At 53.1% G+C, this 16,105-nt stretch overlaps 1 protein-coding gene across 6 annotated transcripts in view; it reads left to right on the top strand.

Annotated features, from left to right (window-relative positions):
• kiaa0825 (KIAA0825 ortholog) overlaps positions 1 to 16,105 on the top strand; it is an 86,043-nt gene that overhangs the window by 6,685 nt on the left and 63,253 nt on the right. For all 6 annotated transcript variants that reach the window (XM_035530220.2, XM_035530219.2, XM_081715003.1 and 3 more), the window contains 6 exons: positions 3,651 to 3,819; positions 3,985 to 4,681; positions 10,663 to 10,839; positions 11,947 to 12,035; positions 12,257 to 12,481; positions 14,892 to 15,157. In XM_035530220.2, coding sequence (XP_035386113.1) covers positions 3,651 to 3,819; positions 3,985 to 4,681; positions 10,663 to 10,839; positions 11,947 to 12,035; positions 12,257 to 12,481; positions 14,892 to 15,157 — 1,623 coding nt within the window. The remainder of the gene's footprint in view (positions 1 to 3,650; positions 3,820 to 3,984; positions 4,682 to 10,662; positions 10,840 to 11,946; positions 12,036 to 12,256; positions 12,482 to 14,891; positions 15,158 to 16,105) is intronic.

Genomic DNA, 16,105 nt, shown 5'->3' with positions numbered 1-16,105 from the left:
GTTACACCTGCTACCTAATCCAGTCGCAGCGCAGAGAAAGAGGAGGGGAAGAAGGAGATGGAGAGAGGGAGAGATGGATGGAGGGAGGGAGGGAGGGAGATCGACAGTTCACCGCCCGCCTCTGTGCTGAGCTCTAACCTGTCTCCGTCTCCTGGCCGGCGTCTGCTTCCACGTCTAGGATGTCCGAGATTTGCCCAAGAGCTGCCCCCAGATTGGAGGAGATTAAGATAACCGAAACGCTGTTATCTCATAGGGTACGGAGGTGGGAGGGCACCGGTAGGGAGGAGCGTCAGCCCGGGCCTGCTCACTGGAGACCGGACACCACGTTACACATGGCCGGGAAACGGCTTCCAGCAGATATCTGTGGCGGCGTGCCACGTCGCGCACGTGTGTGCTGGCGTACGCGTCGGCGCAGGTGCCGCATGTCCTGAGCGGTGACCAGCGGGGCCTGGTGCTTGAGCGTGCTAAGTATGGTGGATCGGGGGGGGGGGGGGTCGACGGTATCCCCTGTCAGGGCCCCGCACTCTCCCTGGGCACGGAGCAGAGACAGGGGCCTCTTTGATAACGTCCTGATAGGTTGCTTGTTTCCCGGCCGCATGGTTGGGCGCTCCCTGAAGCTGGAGCTTATTTGAAAGGGATCTTTCTCCCCCCCCCAACCTCCTCTCCTCTCCCTGTGTCTGCTGGAGCACGACAGGGCTGCAGCCCACCCACACTAAATTAATTTTGACAAGGAACTTAAGATAACGTCAAAGCGCTGACTAATCAGTGGATTGGGTTTCTGAAAGGCAGAGAGCTGTGAAACGTGCCATCATATCTAATAAGACTCCCATTGCTTTTCTCTCTCTCTCTCTCTCTCTCTCTCTCTCTCTCTCTGTCTCTCTCTCTCTCTCTCTCTCTGTCTCTCTCTCTCTCTCTGTCTCTCTCTCTCTCTCTCTCTGTCTCTCTCTCTCTCTCTCTGTCTCTCTCTCTCTCTCTCTCTCTCTCTCTCTGTCTCTCTCTCTCTCTCACTCTCTCTCTCTCTCTCTCTCTCTCTCTCTCTCTTGTCTCTCTCTCTCTCTCTCTCTCTCTCTCTCTCTCTCTCTCTCTCTCCCTCTCCCTCTCTGGATTGTTATGTCTACTCTGCTTGCAGCTGAGACACAACTACAGTTTCCGGGGGCATGATTGGCACACGGAGCGAGCAGGGGATGAGGCTTAAGCCAACCTTTCCTCTCTCGTCCTCGCTCTCTTTTGTTTGGCTGCGAGGAGTTCTGCCGCTCCTTTTGTTCGACCTCCGTTTTCCGACCCGTTCCATCCTTTCTTTTCTGGTCTTCCCTCCCGGTGTGTTTGCTGAGGTATTGTCTGGCTGTCTTGTTTTCTCCCAAGCCTGCCCTCTTCCTGCGCCGTGGGCCAGACGAGGCGGTGTTAATCCCGCAGGCCGGACTGATCTGTAGGTTGTTAGCTGTCGTGTGCTGGAGAGGTCATACGCTGGGGTAACGTGGAAAGGCTGCCTGTGATAGAGCTGGCCGCCTCACACACACACACACACACACACACACACCTTTAATCGAACATGAGATCCTACAGAAGAGCGGATGGCAAGTAGAAGAAACCTAAGAAGCAAAGGTGTTAGAGAGAGTGTGTGAGAGAGAGAGATTCTGTGTGTGTGTGTGTGTGTGTGTGTGGGAGAGAGAGTGAAAGCGTAAAGAGGAACCAATGTAATTGACACAAGCTTATATACAACAATTTCTGTCTGCACATTTTTAATATTGTTTAGATTTAGATTTCTTTGATGCACTGATATCAGTATTTTAACTATTTGAAACCGCTGGCTTATTGTTTAGTTATATATTATTGTATTATATTATTACGCTTTATTATTCATTAACTATTATTTTTGTTTGTTTACTGCATGTGAACTGACACTAAAGCTAAAAGACGTCTGGACTGCCATGTCCATGGAGTTGAAGAGTTAAATGTTTCTTTAAGAAAACCTAGGAAATGCATCTTTCGCCCGGGTTTGCCGCTGTGTTCTCCTGGTGTTCTCACATTTGGAGCCTGACCCCAGCACCACAGCCTGTTCCTAACCGAGAGTCCCAGACGGGCAGCAGGCCAGGGTGCCCTCGGAGTGACATAGACGCCAGCCACGCCCAGAACAAGATCGCCTCCGCCGCAGCCCCGAGCGTGTGTGTGTGTGTGTGTGTGTGTGTGTGTGACTCTGACAGACAACTGTGGCAGGAGGATGAGGGTGTGGGTGTGGGTGTGGGTGTGAGTTGGGAGGTTTATGGAGCACTGGGGCTGTGGGGGGCCACAGATGGAGGCTCGTTTCCGCCCGGCTGTTGGAGTGGAGTTCTCTGGTCGTGCCCAACACAGCCGTGCACAAATTCTGCTTTACGAGCCGCCGTAAACGCACCCAGCGCACACCTCTCCCTTTATGCTTAAAAAGACGACCGCGATTAACTGGTGTCTACTAGTGTTTAAACAAGAGTGATGTCCTTAAGTTAACAGTTTTTCACACAAGACTTAAATGGCATGTCGTTTCCTGACAAGGGCGTATTCCAAATCCTGACAAGGGAATGTAATCGATGTGAATTTGTTTCAAGAAGCAACATGCAGTACATTCTCTCATTCAAGCTCTTAAAGAAAGCAAAAAAAAAAAAAAAAAAACAGTTCTCCAACAAGGGTGAATCTGAAGACGTCCGCAGTGGAGAATCTGGTCTTCATGTAGCTCACAGGCTTAGACCAGCAAGAACCGCCAGCTCATCACAGCAAAGCCCTGCAGCCTGGTCACACGCGCAAATCCGCAGGTCGCGTCCACAGCCGGTAAGACCAGGCAGTTTACGGCCGTTAGCCGGAGCCGTTTTACGGCGAGCTGTGGGCCGTACATTAAAGGCCCGAACAGGAAGAATCGCTGCTGCAGCGCAGTCTGTCCCTGCCGCTCTCGCCCCCGCGCACATTTCCTCTTTACGGCGCGGCGAGGCCCATTTGCCAGGCTGCCGCGGGCGGGCGGGCGGGCGGCGGAGCCGGCGTAGGGAGCGGAGGCCGACGCAGCTCGCCGTCGCCGCAGTTTACCGTGGGCGTTCACCGTTAAAATTAACGCCACTTTGTTTGTTATGCTTCCCTTCCAAGATAAAAAGCACGACACTTTGAAATGGTATTTAATGCGCGGCCGTTGAAAGGCATCTGGCCGGGCGTGCTGCACTGCGTTTACGGCCGAGCGTTTACGAGCCCTGAGGCGGGCCGGGCCGACAGCCTCCGCCTCTCACGCCGACGCGCGCCGCATTGCAATGAAGCGTCTGGGCACACGTGTGCGTGTGTGTGTGTGCGAGGGCGACTTGGAGCATGTCATGTCTAATTTTATCACGTAAGCTTCAGACAGAAGTGCTGAGGCTGCGTGGTTATGGCGAAGTTTAGTTTGTCGCTGGGTTGATGAAAGAGATCAATGGGCCGTTTTTTGCCAGTCTGTATCAAAATCCTCAGAACACACACACACACACACACACACACGGATGCATGCGCACACATGCGTACACTCACCGACTGCAAATACACTGACCTCTGTGTTCATTAGAGCTGATGGGGTTTGATCAGGGCTACGGTTTGAAGGGTGGAGAGCTGTATGCCAAGACTAAAACCCTTGTGTGTGTGTGTGTGTGTGTGTGTGTTTTATGTAGTATTGAGCAGAACCTGCAGGACCTGCAGAGGAAGATCGGCGGGGTCTTGGGAGGAGAGAAGGTGCTCAGTCCTGAAGAATGTCTCCAGCGGTTCAGTCCGGGTAACCTGGGCTCCCTGCACCCCGTCTCTACCAGCCGCCATGAGCTGCGGGACTTCCTCAGAGCGCTGGTAACATTTCCAACCCATTACGCTGACTCAGCAGTGCCATGTTAACCTTAGAGTACATGCAATTATCGCACTTCATAATAAAAGTCTTCCAAAACCCTGTAACTGAATAATGTCCTTATTCTTGCCTCGCATTCTTACGTTTGGGTCACGATTTTCTTTGAGCAGCTCCACCTGCTGAAGGCCCAGGAGGCTTGCGAGGAGGCCATTCTACATTTGCTGCTGAGCGTCTCGTCTCAGTGTGGCGTGGCCTTCCCCTGCTCAAGGCCACTGTCGGAGCAGGGCCGTGCACCTGCTCCCACACTCTGCTCCGTGCGGGATGACCTCGCCCTGGAGGTTCAAGACACTTGGGACGACATCCGGCGCCTGCTACAGCGCCATCTACTGGGCAAGCTGCAGACCGCAGCGGCGGTGGCGCCTGCCGAGTCCTCCGAGGGGCCCGTGGCGGTCCGTGGGGCTCCCGAGAAAAGCCACGTCCTCCAGAAGCTCGTGTTCCTGCTCCCCAAAAAGGAGGTTCTTGCCAAGTACCAGGCCCTGCAGAGCAAGGCGGTTCGCGGCCTAATCCGCGGGAACGGCGCCTGCGCTTTGGGCCGGGGGAGTGGCCACGACAGGCGGGGTTTCGACGGCCTGGCTCAGCACTTCCAGGCCGTCAGCCCCACTTTCCGCGCCATGCTTGCTGAGGAGGTCCGCGTCCTTAACAGGCTAGCGGAGCCGCGGGAAATCGTGGCTTTCCTGAACGGGGCTTACCTGGGCCCCGCCATGCAGGAGCTGGTGTCCTTCATGGAGACGGAGGTAGAGTTGGCACAGAATAACGCCGCACTCAGCGAGAAGGGGCTCAAGAGCGCCAGCAAGACTTCAGCAGTCGGTGGGTTCCATCTGCACTCCCTACTGGCTATAGATGGCTGCTGCAGTGCATTATGGGTACGAGTGTGGTGAGCTACTTGAATTTAGCAGGCATGTGGTTTTATTTGGCTGTATCACATCTGTATCAGAATTTCTAACTGTAAAAAGGAGAAAAAAAATTGGGCTCCTTGGACTAAAGTTTTTAATATTACGTATTTTTCAGTAATTTGCTTAGAGAATGCACTGCTATCCCATATTCTTCAAATTCCTTCACTTAAGTGAATCTGCTTGTTACACTAGCTCCGCACACCTTTGTCTCTCTCTCTCTCACACACTCACACACACACACACACACACACACACACACACACGGGCCGTGGTGTTGGAGCGCGCGCTAACGTGGACGATCGGCTGCGCTAAGTGCGAGCGCGAGATTACGACACGTGCCTGGAGGCACTCTTCAAAGATTAAAACTGTTATTGTACTATTAGAGAATTTTAATGAGCACCGTTCACAGTCATTTACCCGCTCGTCGCCTTGGCGATCACCCCACAGCCACTTTCCTTTATCGGGGCGAGTAAAGTGTTATGAAAGACCCCGGTCATTTCTGTCCTGGCGGGCGCTTGCTAACGTTGACGCTAATCTAGCCACGCGGCTAATCCTACACATGAATCGGACACGCGGCGCTATTTTTTGGGTGTTTTTTTTTCCTGCTCTTTGTGTGGAGAGATGGCACGGTTGCGCTCATCTTTCCAGGTGGGCCGTGCGTCCGGGTGAGCGGTAGGCGAGGGTCCCGCGGGAGCGCCGCCAGCCCCGCCGTGGTGGGCCGTCAGCGCGCCGAAGCATTTAACAGCTTCTCCAGAGCTGCGGGCCTGGAGGGGAGGCCTGACACTGGGCTGTCTCCCCTCCACCAGATTTGGGAGAAAGAGGCCTGTGTTCTTCCTTCATTTCTTTGCTTTTTAATCCCTCGTTCTTTTTAGTCCGCGCGCGCGCTCACACACGCACACGCACGCACACTCACACACACACACACATACACACACACGCACATACACACACTTTCCTGGAAGTAATGGAGTGAGAACCCAGTCTGTTGCACAGGTTGGCTGATCCGGAGCAATGGCACACTTTAAACCCTTACCACCATATCTGGACCGCAGGGGGAAAAGGCGCGCGCGCGTGCGTGTGTGCGCGCGTGTGTGTGTGTGCGTGTGTGTGTGTGTATGTGTGTGTATGTGCGTGTGTATGTGTGCGTGTATGTGTGTGTGTGTGTGTGTATGTGTGTGTATATGTGTGTGTGTGTGGGTGCGTGTGTGGGTGCGTGTGTGCGCGTGTGTGTGCGTGTGCGTGCGTGTGTGTGCGTGTATGTGTGTGTATGTGCGTGTGTATGTGTATGTGTGTGTGTGTGGGTGCGTGTGTGTGTGTGTGTGCGTGTGTATGTGTGTGTATGTGCGTGTGTATGTGTGTGTGTGTGTGTGTGTGTGCGTGTATGTGTGTGTGTGTGTATGTGTGTGTATGTGTGTGTATGTGTGTGTATGTGTGTGTTTGTGTGTGTGTGTGTGTGTGTGTGTGTGTGTGTCCTCAGTGTTGTCACCTGGGCGGAGTGTGCCGGGCACACACTTCCCTCCAGAAGCCCCTCACTATGGCCCCTAACTACAGCACGGCGTTCATGTGCTCGTGCAATCTCTCACACACCCTTGTACAACATTTGTTAATGATTAATAAAGTCACACTTCAGGAAATTGTATCGCTCTCCGCGTTTACACACACCATCATCCATGCCGTGATGGCGCATGCACACGTGCAATTATGCCACTTGGAGCAGCGAGCACCACGATCCGCACACCCCCGCCCACGTCCGGCACGGGCTTAGCTGTCTCCGAGCTGTTTACCAGCACGGCTGTCTGTGACGCGAGCGTGGCTGTGAGCAGAGCCAGGGCTGTGCGCCGTGGTTAATGAATGGAGAGCCCTCAGGATCACTCAACTGGTTGCTGTGGAAGGCGACAGTGGGAGAGCGAGAAGGAGGGTAGTGTGATGAGTGGGTGGGGTGGGGTGGGGTTTGGGATGAAGGTTGAACTGTGGGAGTCGGTCCTGGGGGACTGCGTGGTGAGGGCACGCTGGAGCTGCAGCCTGCGTTCCCACGCTTCATGGATGTATCAGGACAAGAAGGTTCCAGCAGGATGATCTATCAGTCCCTCCTGCAGCCCAGGTGGGCAAAGCCTTTGGACGTGCAGGGGACTGTATGCGTGTGCGTGCGTGTGGTGTATGGGTGTAATGGGTGTAGACACACACACACACACACACACACACACACACACACACACACACCTACCCTCAACCTAGAATGTTCACATGTGTCCCAAAATCAGGCCTTGACCTCAGCAGTAACCACAATAAGGACCGCGATCCTGACAAGTGCCCCGCTCCCGACTCCCGTTCCCAGCACGCGTGCCTTGCGCTCGGTGATTTCTGGAGACCCATCTCCCCACTAAAACAGGAATGGTGGGAGGAGGCAGCTTTGATAGGGAAGTCACCTCATTCCCCTGGCGCCACTGTTAACATCTGCATCTGTGCGGATCTCAGCCTGCGACGCGATGAGCTGCCTTTGTTGTGTCAGTCGGAGTCAGCGGAGGATACTGCCGTTGATCCGACCGCGCGATAAACTTGTCAGTGGCACTTTCTTTTTTTTTTTTTCCCCCCATGGTTGCACGGGGCAACAACAATGGAAAAACACCGTAACATGGTTACGTGGTGACGCCGGCAGTTACGCTGTGAGCGTGAAATCGGGCCCCTCACTTGCTCCATCAAACCCCCCCCGCCAACCTCCCCTCCTGTCTCCTGCTCTGATTAAAACAACAGGTATGAGTAGCTGGTCCTAATATGGTCTAATAAAAGCAATAGACCAGAGAGGTCCAACTGGCTTCAGAGAGGGAGGGAGGGAGGAAGGGAGAGAGAGGGAGTGAGAGGGAGGGAGAGAGGGAGGGAGAGAGAGAGGGAGGGAGGGAGGGAGAGAGAACTAGGAGAGGAACGGAAATAAAATCATTGGCTAAATTATTGCAGGATTGCCCATTCCCCAAAGAGACTGGGCATCATTTGGTGAAAAGCATTTAATAATTGCTTTTAGGGTCCATGTCAGACGCACGCAATTCCCCACACTAATGGGCTGGCTAGGTAGAGCCCGGCCCCATGGGTCAGCGCGGGATACGGCGCGGTCTCCAACCAGACGCGTTGCGTGCGTGCGTGCGTGCGAGCGAATGAAAGGAGAGAATGGGAGAGCAAGTGCGGAGCAGATGAAGTGGCAGTAAGTGCAGCCCAAAGGGGAAAAGCACTTCAGCGAGAGTGGAGTACGCCAGACCTGGGATTTGGCCGCCTGCCACACAGCAATTGTTTACCTTTTTGCTCACTGGCTGCATCTGTTCTGTTTTGTAAACGGCACTAAACTATCTGCCTGTAAACACTGGAATCAATAACAACTGTTTTGGGATTTCCCTCCCTCCCCACATCTCATTTCTTCTTTTTTTTTTTCTTTCGCTTTCTCCTGCATTTTTCACTGCCGCTCTCTCTCTCTCTCTCTCTCTCTCTCTCTCTCCCTCCCTCTCTCTCCTCCCCTCCGTAGTACATGTCAGTCAAAAGATGCATGACGCAAATTCTGTTGTTGGTTTAAGGCGTAATTTGGGATAGTGCCTTCGAGGAAAAGGACCTATATTTACATTCACAATTGCATCTGTTTATTTAGTTAGTTTTTTTTCCCCCTCTGGATATGATAAAGAGCTTTAAGCCGGGACAGTGCACTGTCATTTAACAATACAGTTTTACCCGCGAGGACAGTTTTTCCCCGCTTTCTGAAGACCCTAAATGCAAAAATAAATTCTTGTCTAGACGCACCGCCTTCGGTTAGTTCTCGCGGCCTACGGTTGCAGTACTGCGGCCTGTCGCGGCGGTGTTTTGCCGGGACCGGTGACCTGGCGAACGAACCAGCCCCCGCGGTCGGCGACGGGCTCCTTCGCCTGACGCGAGTACGCCGCGAAGGCGGCTCGTCCGCTCCCGCACCCAGTCTTCTCTCGCCTCTTACACCTCCCGCCCACACGGAGAGCCGTGCCCCGCCGACGCCCCCCGCTGTGACCCTGGCTTCACTTTCCTCGGACCGTAAATGACACGGCTGGCTGCCAGCAGCACACTAGCCTCCTCCTCGTCGCAATGTTGTAATAACCCCCATTATGCCTGCAGAGTCCGGGCCATCCTTCCCCGTGCAGGCTGCTAATGGTTAGCTATGAGAGCATGAGCTTAATAAGCCATTAATGGATGGGCAATAAATAGCCGGGCCACAGCGGCTCGGGAGCGGGACGAGGCGGCCTGACAGCAGGCTATTAAACATGAAGGTGAGACGCCAGGCGTAAGTGTGAGTTAGTGTCGGCTGCGCAGGTGACCTGGGTTCAAGGGTAGAGCTGGAGCGAAACACACACACACACACACACACACACACACACACACACACACACACACTGAGAAAGACAAAGGCAGAGAAAGTCAGACCAATCTGGGATTAGGACGTGGAACTGGGATTTTGCTGTGTTATAGCACTCAGGTTGCTACCTAAGGAACACAGTATTATGTCGAAAGCAAAGAGAGAAATAACAGGAAATGAAAAATAGCCTTCTGATGTTATCCACTCTCATGATGATGATGGTGTTACTCAGGGTGGGCGTGTGGGGGGAGGATTAAACCAATCAGCAGTTTGTAAAGCCTTTTTTGTGTGCATCAAATGGTATATGATTACACCTTTTAGCTAGATACCTTATTGTCTGAGTACTACCAGGCTGTTGAGAGCCCAGATACCTTCCAAGAAATGCATTTCTAGGCAAACCATTTAAAGCTTGTGAAATGCACTGTTGTTGCACCTGTTGTTGTGTTGTTGTTGTGTTGTTGTTGTTGTTGTTTTTGAATGGACTCCAGGTCTTTCATAGTTTACATCACGTTGTATGACAGGGCCACTCTAATTTCTAAGGAGGATGGAGGTGGTATCTGAGTGTTGTATACCTGGGTACACGTGCCGGGGTCAGCGTGGAGCGCAGCATGCATTTCAGTGTCCATCATGAGGGAAGAGGCTGTGTTGTTGCGTTATGTATAGCTCATGGAGTCTAGAGTGGCTCTCTGTGCATTCGTGCAGTCATCTCTCATGCAGTGGTCTATAGGCTCTCTGCTCCCACTGGGGCCCATTAATGAAGTGCTGGAGACGCATACACACCCACACACACACGTATGCAAACCCTCATATATACACACATTCACACACGAGCTAACCCTCATACACGCACATTCACACACATTCAAACTCGCACTATTTTGCTGCGAGGCGGCCACTCGTTGATTCGCTGCGGGAGTAACTTCTACGGTCGGGTAATCCTCCACACAGACTGACGTGTGACGGTGGGGGAGGGTGTTTGCGCACAAGTAAACATATTTATAGTCTCGCCATCCCTAATTTCCCCCCATGTCTGGTTAAGCTGGAGGAAACAAGGGGATAAGAATGTTGCCATATTGTTAGATTTGTTATAGCAATGTGACAAAATTACATTAGCATCTAGAGGCAAGAATGGCGCAGCTATCGGGGCCTCGTCTCCCCTCGTTCTGCTGCCCTCCATCCGCTCCCAAAGACCTCAGCGGACGCAGGGCAGCCTGAGGGCTGAGGACTCAGACAGCGGTAGGCGCAGGGAGGGGAGGCCATGTTTGAGACGGGGGTCACAGGCGCGTGAAGCGCAGGGCAAACGTTTGTGCTCGCCCGTGGAGCAGCAGGGGTGTTCAGGGGCCGGGAGCCTGAGACGGAAAGCGTGCGTGCATGCGTGCGTGCGTGCGTGTGTGTGTGTGTGTGTGTGTGTGTGTGGTACTCTGGCTCTAGGGTTTGCACCCATGCAAAAGTGCCGAAGTTGTCGTGGTAAGGTCCTCTTAAGCCGCACCGTCCACACGTCGGCGCGGCAATAACCTGAGCGTTGTGTCCTCCTGCAGCTCCTCCAGAATCTCCAGGAAAAGGGCGGCATGTCCTCCTGACTTCCCGCCAGCTGAGGGGCCTGACGCAGCTTGCCGCCACCCTGCTCGAGATGGAGCAAAGCGTGGAGGATCTGGCAACCGTCCTGGGCTCCCTCCACCACCCTGGGGAGGATGACTGCAGCGTCGGAGCTAAGGGTCAGTGGCCCCAAGTGCATCTGACACAGTGGTGGTTCACGTTCGGCAAACCAACTCTGATACATACGCTATAACTCAATCTCTGCCCTGGCGGTTTCTGTCTGTCCGGATCATTCTCTGACTCTCTCTCTGTCTTTGACTCATTCTCACTCACCCCTTCCTTCACTGAGAAAATTAAGAGCTGAGGTACCCCCCCCCACACACACACACTTGCCATGAAAGTGACTGGTGCATGTAGTAATTTCTATAAAGGTTACATTAAAAAACAAGACATGCAGAAAAGACCTCGATTTACAGAGAAGTAAACAGCCTTTAAAGGGCAGTTATCCAAATCATTAATTCAGGCAATCAAATGACTTAATTACCAGAAATTCATCAGATGAGCTTAAAGGTCAAAGAGTGACATGTGAGCAGCCTGCTTCTCTTCAGTGCCCACCGCGCTGAGCGCTCTTGTTAAGCTAAATTGCCTCGCCTGGGGTCTCACAACCAAGGCTTCTGATTAGAAAAATGTGGTCTTGATGCATGCACTTTTAATTTGCTGCCTACACACACGCACAGACACACACGGACACACACATGCCCACAAACTTATCCTCCCTTTCACCCGGCTGTGGATTACCCCGGATACGGCTGAAGCTATCTGGGGTTCGAATCGGCTCCGCTGCCTCCGATTCGGACTCGACGCCGCTCCCTCTCTGCAATAATTGCGGCTCTTCTCCCTGCTCCCGCGTCTCTTCCCTGCGAGGCATGGCAGTCATTTTTAGGTCACTGGTGCAGAGAAGAGAACAGCGGAGTTAAATATGTCAGCCTGCGGTTATGGAACCAGTTCTCTCCTATCTTGGCGTGTGACCGTGATAGGCCTGGTTCATGCTACATCCACTGTGTTTCTGTGTAATGCTCGCGGCGGACTGCTGTAAACTGTTGGAAAGTCAGGGGTGCGAGTCTCTTTTTTTTTTTTTTAATCTGTAATTTTTTTATGTTCCTACTTTTTGTATCGTTTAGAGCAGCCACTGATTGTTAGACCTGCAATGGAGTGTTAATGAAGGTTAAGCTCTCTCGCTCTCTCTCTGTCATGGTGTGTGTGTGTGTGTGTGTGTGTGTGTGTAGATCTCCTAAAGAACATTGGGGCTGATATAGAGTCAACTGTGCTGGATGGGAGGACTTCTCCTCCGGAGAGGCTGTTCCCTAAGACAGAGGTGAGCCTACCACCCTGTGGCCAGCGCATAAGACATAAACACAACACAGACGCGCCTGGTCCATGACTGCCTCAATGCTTTCAATTAGAAAGAGTGACCTTGAACATTAGACCACGTTGCTAATTGTGCTGGTTGGTAATCGGTCATTTGTGTGTGTGTGTGTGTGTGTGTGTGTGTGTGTGCGTGCGTGCACGCGTGCATGCATGCGTACGCGTGTGTAGACCGTACGTTTGGAGTTCGACTGGAGGGCCGCGTTTCACCAGCTCACTCCTCAAATGTCTCGCTCCGTCGAGCTGGTCCTGGAGGAGGTGTGCAGAGACGCTCTACAGCAGGAGGAGAGCACGCACGCCTCCCGCTCCAAGCCCCTCCCCCTGGTCCACACCCCCCTCGGACAGGACTCTCACCCGCCCGGTCTCGAGAGAGACGTGCCCAAGAGGATAGCCAAGGCAAGTTACCGATAGGTTTGCTTTTCAGATGACAGCCGGACTAACGGTAACAATTCAGCAGGGTGATAGTGGCTCTAGAGGGAAACTGCATTTCACTATCAAAAGGAAGACTGCATATGAGACCATGTTAGGTTTCTCTATCTCATTCTATCCCCTGGTTTCTTCCCTCTATCCCAAATAGCTCAGTTCAACACACTCTTGCTTTGGATAAGGCCGGATCTCTGATCCTGCGATAGCACCTTCCAGCTGGGAGTCATATATCCTATAGGCCTTATCCCATATCTCCTGCCTCTCTGCTGTGGCATCGTTGGGTCTCTTAGCTGGCGTGCTTTAGAGGGCCATAGCTCTGCTCCTTCACCTGCACACATCTGTTTCTTCTCCAGCCTGAGGCCATCCCCGAGGTTTATGCCTCGGCCCGCCCCGGACCACCGGACTCCGAACTAGGCACAGCCCACGGCTATTCCCACAGCTGCCAGGAACACGTTAAGCATGCTTAACGCCGCAGAAGGAATCATGCGAGCGAGCATGCGCGCGGCTGGGTTTCCGTGACCTGACGCTGAATCGTATGGTACCGTGTGATCAGCGCAACGGTGCTGAACGTGGCTGCCTCTCCGGAGCTCTCGACATCGCCGCCTGATCGTAATTCCGCCGCTGTGATGGCATCATCACAGCGTGTCAGAATTTGTCCATACTCAAGAGCTGTACAACATGTTTACCTGTAGGTCAGAGCCTCAGAATGAGTGTCCCTGACTTAAAGGTCAGCTGCTGCATTTATTTGCATTCCCCGCCGGTCCACGACTCGGAGATGACCCCTCCTAACCACCCCCCCCTCCCATTTTTGACATGTGTGTGAGCAGGTGACAGGACCAGGCGCGCGCAAACGCAGTAATGGAATCAATATTTCACGCATTCATATTCATACATTTGCACCTGGGTTCGGACGGCCCGCGTCTCCGGTTCTAGCGCTGGCGAGGGCTATTTATCACACCAGAATCGCACCTGGGTTATTGACCATCCCATGCTGAGCCCAGCGTCGCCCTTAACCTTCTGTCTCCTGGTAAGGGCCTGGAATTTAGCGTCATTCAAAACTCCCCGTTAAAAAGCTCGGCGACGGAGTGAAGCTCTTAAATGTTTTATGGCCTCGCCCAGGAGGAACCTTGCGGTTGCTGTCTAGTTTGGATCCATATCTTTGATCTGCGCTGGTTACAGGCTGCTTGGAGGCTGGCGTGTCCGGCTTGGGAAAGCCATAAATCTCCTAGACACCTCTGAAGTTCTTGTCACCTTCCGCCGGGAAAACGGCAGGTCCGGGACAACGGCGGACCTCCCCCCCCCTAAATGCTCCATCGTCGAGCTTTGGGGGGTGGCGTGTGTGTGTGTGTGTGTGTGTGTGTGTGGCGGTGGGGGTTCTACGGAAGACCGGCGCTGATGTGTAGCGGAGTAGCATGATGTCACCTCTCGCTCTCACTCGTCCGCCGTCTGTCTGATGGTCCGGGGGATGTTTCCATTTAAAAAGTGTTCTGGTACTCCCTGTGTTTGGCAAGGCCTCAGGACATGGCAACTCCCATTGGGGTCTTGGTGGGGTGGGGGTTTGGGGGTGTGGGGTGGACACACGCATGTTTTACTGCTTTCGAATGGCCCGGTGTTGTAACTCATTTCTATAGGTGAATAAATTTGGCGGCGAACTCGGGCGCACGCAGCCAACACTCGATGGTGAGGCCTGATCCACATCAGCCATCCATGTTGATGTGCTCGGAATGAGGACCACATGAGAGCGGAGTGAAGGAGGGAGGGAGGGAGGGAACAGGGCTGCTCTGACTCTTCCGGAAGGATCTGGAGTGACGTCTTCGTTGAAGGGGGCCCCAGCGGCGGGGGGGGGAAGGCGGGTGTGCTCCGAGCCGCTGATAAACCTGTAGGGGTCCTGGTTTCAAACCAGGCGGGCACACGTTCTCAGAATCGCGCGCTCACTCCGGGCTCCGGGCCTGTCTCCAGTCCAAACCTGGAAACATGAGATATAGTATTACTGCTTTTTCCAAATGCCACAGCAGGGGTGACCGGTGGGACCGTCTCTCGCAAGCACACCTGCATGCAGGGCTCAGTCCCTCTAACACGATACACACTGCGGTGCTCGTCCTTTAACTGAGCTTTATTCAGTTAAAGTCGCAAAGTTTTGAGTTCAGAGAGTGAAGTTGGATGTTTTATTGGTAGTGTTTGCTTTGTCCCCTGTCAGTGGTTTACAGCGTTTGAAAAGTTCCTGAAGAAGTTCCTCCTAGATGAGTTTTGAACTTTAACCTGGACCACAACCTTCCAAGAGTTTAGGAGCAATCGATTGTGTCCATTTTTCGGATTCGTCTTAAATATCATTGTACGTTGAGCTCCCTCTGAAAGGTCTCCGTCACCTCCTGCTGTGCAGTTCTGCGCGGACGTGACAGAGCAGACAGACGCCCTTCTCCCCCTGGCCGTGGCATGCCAGGACCCTGCCCTGCTCCCCGTCCGCTCCTGCTACGTGGAGGCATGCGGCCGTGCGACCTCCGCACTCCTGGCTAGGCTGGAGGAGCGAGCAGCGGAGGTGCCTGCCTCAGCCCCCCTCAGGAACCTCGCCGCCCTGTTGGCCAGCAGTGCGCACGTCCACCAGAGGGTGGCGCACTACGAGAGCCATCTTAAGGGAGCCAGCCGCACGTGAGTTAAGGCCCTTGGCAGAACACACACGCGCGGGCCGGCCGCTTCTAACGCCGTCGCCCTGGTAAACTCAAAGTGGGTTAGGGTTAGGGTTAGGGCTAGGATTAGGGTTAGGATTAGGATTAAGGTTAGGGCTAGGATTAGGATTAGGCGTAAACGAGCTCCTTCACAGTTAGGGTTAGGATTAGGATTAGAATTAGGATTAGGAATAGGATTAGGAATAGGGTCAGGGTCAGGGTTAGGGTTAGGTGTAAACGAGCTACTTCACAGTGCAATCTGACTCGGGGCGCATAAGGGAGAGGATATTTTATCAATAAATCAATACATTTGCACTGCACAGAACCTTTATATCATCACCATTTTTCACAGCTGCTGTCTGATTAAATTTCTAAATTTATGACGCACTTGACGTCCAACCACATAACTTTGTTTGAGGATGAAATGAAGTCATTTGACGTGCCTGTAAACTGCTTACTCTGCCGTCACGTTCCAGTGGAGCTTTAGCCCGTTGTGTTTAAGACATTTTGGCTATGCCCTCTTCCCCTTTTCACGTCCAGCTCCAAGCATGAGCGTGACTTTGGGAAACCGCGCATCTGTAAACGCACCACCTGCCGCTGCATGCCGAATGGTTTGGTGGGAAGATGGCGAGCCTTCAGTGGGTTCCCTCGTGGCAGCATTGCGTGTTGGTGGATGGCGCGCACGACATCACGGACAAGCAGCAAGTGAAGCGTTCGTTCTGATTTTTGTCCAACGGAAGAATGTGACTTTTAACCTCTGACCCTTTTGTCTGTATTTTTTGGTGCATTACAAACTCTTAAATTTTTGCTCCACTTGCTAATTGACATTTGATATTGGCAATATTATAGGCTGCCACCCCCCACCCCCCATAAACCATGGTCTATGGAAAAAAAAAAGTTTCGACCCCTTAAGTTACATTTGTTATATATC

This window comes from Electrophorus electricus, chromosome 5, assembly GCF_041902795.1.
Source record: "Electrophorus electricus isolate QZ-2024a chromosome 5, ASM4190279v1, whole genome shotgun sequence".
NCBI lineage: Eukaryota > Metazoa > Chordata > Actinopteri > Gymnotiformes > Gymnotidae > Electrophorus > Electrophorus electricus.
Note: the sequence above shows the minus strand (reverse complement) of the source record. Positions and strands in the feature narration are given on the sequence as shown.